The sequence below is a fragment of the Porites lutea genome, chromosome 4 (assembly GCF_958299795.1).
Source record: "Porites lutea chromosome 4, jaPorLute2.1, whole genome shotgun sequence".
Taxonomy (NCBI): Eukaryota; Metazoa; Cnidaria; class Anthozoa; order Scleractinia; family Poritidae; genus Porites; species Porites lutea.
In genome coordinates this window covers 43,469,823-43,477,322 of record NC_133204.1, presented here as the reverse complement: position 1 = coordinate 43,477,322, position 7,500 = coordinate 43,469,823, and the positions used below count along the sequence as shown (strand labels likewise).

Sequence of the window (7,500 nt, the reverse complement as noted above, 5' to 3'; positions counted from 1 at the left end):
TTATCTTTGGCAAAGAACACAGCCCACAAGTCCAGTGTGAATGCTTGGTTACAAGAATAGCCACTGGAAACCAGCTTTGAACAGGTACAAACACTTTCACTCGGGCGTGCGACCAACCACTGCATTCGGCACGCAAGATGGCGTCCTGCGTCCTGACTCCTTCGTATTGTCTCACTGCCTCTTTACAGGAAAATTTGGGAGCTTTGGGCTTTAAAGGCCCAGGATTGATAGCGACATCCCCGCAAAGCGGCAACCGACTCACATGAAACGTACTCGTGCCATTCACGTCGTATGATACCCTTGTATAGAGGTAAAGACTTCCTCGCTGCTTACGACCTTGATGTCGAAACTGGATAATTGATGGTACAACTCCAGGACCAGTCACAGATAACCAATACTTATCCTTCACAACATCTACAAGATCATTCCAAGAATTGCTTTTCGAGTTATTAGAATACAGATTAGCCAAACATCCCCACCAAAAGAGTAGTATGGACCAGCCGCGAAAAACGTGACCGGCCGCCATGAGGCGCGACACACTGGAAAGATGACGAGAGTTAGCCCTATACCTAATGAAATGATTTCACGAAAAGTGGATAAAAATAAACTCACCCTCGCCTGTACTCACCCTGAACCCTGACCGAGTATGTATGATTTATACTGCCATATGGATTGGACACTATACAAGTGTATTCCCCAGCGTCTCCAGGTACTAGGTCTTTTAGTTTTAAGTACCAAATTGAAGTGTTCAGGTATGGGTCCAATGTTCTCCCTCTTAAAATCTTCCCGTCTTTAAGCCAGGTGTATTTAAGAGGTGCTGCTCCATCTGCCTTACACTTTAACATGACTGAGTGACCCGTTGGCAATTCTGTAAGTGCTCCTGCCGAGGTATCTGGGTTTTAAACACGGAAGATTTTTATAGATAATAAATGTGCGTAACTCAAAAATCTATGCGAGAATTAATTTGTGGGAATGGTCATTCATTTCTGGGAGGGAGGTGGGGCGACAAAAAGTCTAAAACGAGGACCCAAATATGTTGGCCTTCCTTCTAATTTACGTCCAAAAAAAATCTTAGCCCTTCTAAGAAACGCCAGATTGATATTGTATGTAACAGTAACCTTTTCTTGTAATTAATTTAATTTCAGTTGACTACGTAAGAAGACGACAATAACGGACTCTACGATCTGACTCTCTCACTCACATGCAAAAAAAAAAAAATCAAAGTGGGTAATCATCGTAGATAATCTTCAAAATAAAGTAGCCCTTTATACACAGGAGCGAGACATGATCGACTAAATTTCTCGCTAAATTTTTTTTTCTGTTTTGTTGTTGTTGTTGTTTTAAATTGTTATAATACTTTTCCTCCCCTCCCATCTTCTAAAGGAAAAACCCTGAAGACGAGGTTGCTCGTGATAATCATCATCAACCACGAGCTCCTTCCTCATTATCATTATCATCTTCGTAAATCTTATGACAGTGTACAAAAAAAAGGTAAATATCTTACAAGTACTCCCATATTTCCAAAAAATTTACTTTATACCTGTAAGTACGAGATATTTCATACCTGCAAATATTCGAGGTATAACAATAGATCTGTGAGTGACGGTAAGGTTGGTCTGGCGTGACTCGGGGCCAATTTTGTTTTCAGCTCGACACCCATAAAATCCGGACTGATTGATCGTCAAATTCTGTAACATCAGAGTAAACTTCACATGTGCCATTTCCTGATTTCCCCCGTTATATGCTGGCTGTTCGTACAGTCGCGGGTCAATTAAAACGCCCAAGTTCTCCTCATTCGGAATGTTCGTGTCGCTATAATACCAGTGGTACTTCGTGTTTGGGTCAAAGGTCACTATTGTGCAAGAAATCTCCACATTTTGACCGACATAGAGAGGAGACTTCTGTTCCCATATTACTAATATGGTGGGCTTGTCGTTTATTACGTCTAAAAGGAGAAAAAAATGAAAAAGTACAAAGTCAAGGTAAAAGAAAGTAAGGTAGCAATTACTCACCAGTAAAAACAGAGATAAGTAACCTTGCCCTTGACTAACAAGTAAATGCCCATAGAAGACAAAACTCTTACCCAGCAATATTTTTATTTCCAATTTAAAACAACAAAGGAGTCCGAAGTCTTTTGAAGACGAAAGTTGCAAGTAGGTTATGAGTTGAGGAGGCCATACAACATCGACGACTTTGAGGATGTAGTTGGTTGGAGAATAACCAGTTATGACGTAGATGAAGGGAAAGGTGAGTGTGTTAAGGCGTTATAAGAACGAGATCCCGTTGCAGAGCACCGCTATCGTATCAGCTAAAACAACGTACAAAACAGGGAACTGTATTACTGCGCTTATCACAAACATGCGAACTCTAAAAATCAAAAGCCGCCTTCACAATTGCGTTTTCCGCTGCCGTCAATCATAATTACGATCACGAGCCGAGCAACGAACCTTGAAACACAAAAACACACAAACACCGACCTAGAGGAGGAGAAACCTCTCATGAAAATAGTCACTTGTAGCAATTGACATTTGGTAGGCTTATCCTCTATGGGGATAATGGGGAGACAGCCACATATAGACCTTTTATTATGCTGAGGACTGTTATTTTGTAATTTTGCTGCATAGTTCATTTTTTAAGTATCTGCCTTTTCATGTTTTGTTATATTTTTGTGCATTTAACTTTAGCTTTTCAGGCCACGGTTGTTCAAACAGTGGATAGCGCTATCCACCCGGCGGATAAATCACTATCCAGCGGATAAGGATTATGGAAACCAATTGCGTTATCCAATAGTTAGAATTTTATACAGTGGATTGCGCTTTTCGCCTTTTGAACATCTGGGGCCAGGACGCTCGTTAATATCAACCGTCCTGAAGGGGCAAATACTGTATACATATAGGTAAAAAAACCAGCTCAAGGAAAAAGACGGTCAAAAGGGCAGACGAGGTCACTCCAACAACAAATGCAAAGATCTATAGACCTTAATAATCTATAAATGAATCATTCTCACAAACAAATACAACAAATACTGGAATTCAAGCAATCTTTTTTTCGGGTTAATTTGCAATTGCTTAAATTGAAGTTACCACTTTCCCGATCATACTTTCATTTGGATTTGGATTTCCGCAGTTCGCATCATCTTCATTCTATGTTTCATTCCTTTCACGGGTTGAGATGAACTCAACAAATTGGCCTGCTCCCAATGCATGGGTCTTCATAGCTCAGTTGGCAGAGCACTGCAGTGCTAACGCAGACGCCATGGGTTCGAATTCCGTTGAAGTCCCGAATTTTTTTTCGGGTTAAATTGCAATTGCTTGGCTTGCAGATGCCAATGAAAAAATTTGAAGTCTTTTACAGGCAAAAATTACAACCGGGACGCGAGCTAAAGTGGTAACACAGTATCGACGACTTAGGGACTCTTCATATGAGCCCGGTTGACCGGGCTGGCCCCGTTTCCGAAATCTCGCTTCACCTCTAAATCCTTTGTAAAATTTCCGATGTGTTCATATGAGAGGGCGGGCTGGCTCGGTTCCCGAGATCTCGGTAAGCGGGCTGGAAATTTTGCCATATGAACACTTCATCCCTGTTACCGGGATGAACGGCGGGATGAACTCGTTCCCAGGATCTTTGACCTTTTCTCATCTTGGAAACCGGGCTAAAATTTCTCATATGAACCCAAGGCAAAATTCATCCCGGTAACTGAGCCAACCTGGTCAACCGGGCTTATATGGAAGGCCCTTAGAGAATGTGGTTGGTCGGCAAATAACCAACTGAGTCGCAGATGAAGGAAGTGGTGAGGTAGAAATATGAGCAAGTGTGCTATCATAACGGCCAAAGCACCCTATCTTTAGTAGCCAAAGAAGTTGAGACAAGAAACTCTACTATGGAAAAGTGCCAGATGAAAGTAGTTTAACACTTAGTGGAGGAGAGGCTTCTGATGAAACTAACCATATTGCGGTAATTGAAACTTATTAAGAATATTATGATCCCTTCTGAAGACAATGAGGAACAAGCCAACATCTACGCGTTTTATGAACCAGCTCACGGGAAAAGATGGCCAGGAGGACAGGTACAATGATGGATAGTACCTGATAAGAACTTTAAAATAGGTGACAGCCGATAAGCTGATTAGAACCAACCCAAATGGAGCGTCATACATACAATATACTTCATTTGAGTAGGTTTAGAAAGGCAGCCATGGGCTTATGAGGACTCACTAAAGTACAAATAATTACGAAATAGAGATAGCAACATAGACAAGCACTAAAAGTATTGACAAATTCAATTAAGATAAAGCTGAATATTAAACTAGATTACGACTCTTACATTAATTAATTTTAAAATAAAACTAAAAATATATTAAAAATAGATAAAATCCTTTAATTTCATTGTAATAATAGATGCTTCTTTGTTAATAGAAAAGGCCTCCAAGTCAGCTTTGATTGTTCTCGCAGAGGTTTTAAAACTATTTACACTGTCCGAATATTGATAATTTTGTTTAAAAAATTCCATATAACAGGTCCTCTGCGCCATAAGGAATGTCCACTTAGTTCGGACCTGGACCTTTTGGTATAAGCATTTGATTGACTGCACGTAACGATCTTCTAGAGACTTTCTTTGAAAACAGTTAGTCAGGCAAAAAGGATAAAGAGTAAAAATAAATATCTTGCGTCAATATAAAGACTTCTTTCAAAAATAGGAAATGGAAGGCCAGTTACTTTTAATAAAAGGCATTCAGCATCAGACAAGAACAGGTCAAAGTTGAAAATAACTCTTGCTGCTCTCGAATGAACAGAGGCTAGGTGTGAAAGAAGAGCTGTAGAGAAGTTTCCCAAGATCAAGATGCAACAAGTAACACTCGGAATTGTTGTCTTGAAATAAATCTCTTGCAGAGTCTTCACGGGAAGGTAGTTCATTCGTTTCGGTGCACCAACCTTTCAGTGCAAAACACTTTCTTACATGAGAAAGATGATCAGACCATGAAAGTCTATTATCTAGTTTCTCACCCAGGCAGGTTGACGATTCAACAAAGCGTACAAAACCCTACCCAAAACGCAAATGAGGCAGTGGGCCAATAAAAGGAGACTTCCTAAATAGCATAGCTTCTGTCTTGATTGGATGTATGGTGAGTTGATTATTAATGCTCCACTGCAGCACCATCTCTACGATAGTGTTGAGAGCAGCAAAAACTTCCTCGATAATTTCACCAGTAACAGATAAGGTAGTGTAATCAGCATATAAATAAACATCCCCTGTATCGCCAAGGCAGGTAGGAAGGTCATACAAACCGAATATAGCCAGAAGAGGAATTGCAGCCATTAACAACAGTAAACTGAGATCGTTTGGTGATATAACACATAATCCATTAGTGCACAGACCCAGATCAAATATGCCAATAGCTTGAAGCATGTGTTATAATACTGGGTGCTAAACAGTGTCAAAGGATTTCTGGAAATCAATGAACACTGCTCCTACACAGAGGCCATTACCTAATGCCTGCTTCCATTCCTCAGTCATGGATATGAGCATGCTTTGTGTGGATAGGCCTTTCACAGGAACCCCATTGATTCCGGTTTTTAACATTGCTATCAGCGATGTGCTCGTCGATAATATGACACACTCGGCAGTCAAGAAACTTGCTGGGAATAGATAAAAGTGATATGGGCCTGTAATTAGAAACTTGCAGTTTTACTGCTTTTTTAAAGATTACATTCATCTTTGCTTTTTTCCTTGACGTAGGGAAGCAATTATTAGCTGAACAGAACTTAAAAACTGTAGACAGAGCAGCTGCAGCAGAAGGACCAGCAATAGCCAAGCTATGAGCAGAAACGCCACCGGGACCTGGTGCTTTGTTCCTTTGTATGTTCTTTTGACTTAAGATCAGAGTCTGGTGCAGTTTGCCTCCAAATGTTGAATTGAAGGGGTGACTCTATAGATATGCTAATAGAAGCTGCAAACACTTGGAAATTTTTTGATTCAGCTAAATTCTTTCCGACATTAATGAAAAAGTGTAAGAGTAACAGACTTTTTGTAATCATTTACGAGTTCCTCATCACTTACCCCTTTAAGTGTTCCGATTTTCACGGCGACAGACTTCGAAAAATCTTTTGACTCAGCAAATCTTTCCTTTCAATAAAGGGTCTCTGCATTATGCAACAGCCTTGTAAACTCATTCCTTGCAATATTATATCTAGCCCAGGTGTCTGCAGTCAGGGGAGAACCATCCCAGGCCCTAAGTGGTTTGTATCTCGAATTAATCCAGGGTTGGGAGAACTTCCTAATTTTTGCTTCTCCTGAGGAAATATAACCATCAAGGATATCCTTGTACATACTCTCCCACGCACAGGTAACATCATCCACATCGTCAAAGACAGAGCACAAACACCCACCACGGAGCATATACAAGTCGTTCATATTGAAAAGCCGCCTTGTTTGCAGTCAACTTCTTTAAAAACTGTACAGTTTCTTCAAAACAGGGCGTTCATTTTGCTCTTTGACATAAAACAGTATGAATAAACTTGTGATGGGCAATACTGTAGTCAGAAACACCAGATTTGAAAATCTTGGGCAAGTGATTTGTTAAGATCAAATCCAGAAGGGTACTCGACGACCCAGCAATTCTTCAGTGGGGTTATGAATCCCATTTTGGGAATTAAAAGCCTGGTAAATACGTTTCAGCTTAGAACCATTGCAATTAGAAGAGAGCTGGTCAACGTCAAAATTACAAGCTATTACCACTTTTTCCTTGATAGCCACATTTTCTCCACAACACAGTAAAATTTGCCAAAGAAATCAGTGCGGTCACCGGGAGGTGTATAAACACAACCAACAAGCAGACGTTGAGAAATCGATGTCACTTCAATCCAGATGGCTTCAAGGTCAGGCACTTCGTACATAGTAATCCGCACACAGTTCAAGTTTTCCTTAAAATAGATTGCGACACCTCCACCAGCTTTGTCGCAACCATCGTTTCGTAAGAGTTGATATCCACCGATAAAAACCTCGTTGTCCAAGACATTTTCAGTCAGATGTGTTTCCGAAATAGTAAGAATGTCTAGTTTAGTTTGTTCAATATTAACGCCTTAACAGCCCACGTACATTGGAGTGGCCGATGCATACAAAACCGGTCAGTGTAAAACGCAGACTGCGGACCAGGGGTAAAATGAAGACTGTGTGTAAAATGCGGACTGCAGACTAAAAGTAAAACGCAGGCTGGGGTAAAATGCAGACCGAGCATAAACTGTAGTTTAGGAAGGGTTTTTAAAAGGGCAGAAAAATCCCGCAAATACATGTAAACGAACACTTACTTGACGACATCTGCTTTTACAAGTCCATTCCTTTTAATTCTTCTCTGGAACGTCATCGACGACCCGAAAACATAATAGCAATCTTGAACCTTTTTTTCCGTCCGAGAGACTTCACGCTTTAACTTTAGATGCGAAGTTTTCGATATACGTGACCAGGGACAGTGAATTGGTGCAAAACCACGATGTTTACGCTTAA

At 40.5% G+C, this 7,500-nt stretch overlaps 1 protein-coding gene across 2 annotated transcripts in view; it reads right to left on the bottom strand.

The window, feature by feature from the left end:
• Positions 1–7,500, bottom strand: part of LOC140933709 (fibroblast growth factor receptor 3-like) — a 40,190-nt gene that overhangs the window by 5,542 nt on the left and 27,148 nt on the right. Inside the window, exon 5 of one of the 2 annotated variants that reach the window (XM_073383321.1) lies at positions 613–892. In XM_073383321.1, coding sequence (XP_073239422.1) covers positions 613–892 — 280 coding nt within the window. The remainder of the gene's footprint in view (positions 1–612; positions 893–7,500) is intronic. The other variant, XM_073383320.1, reaches the window with a different exon arrangement.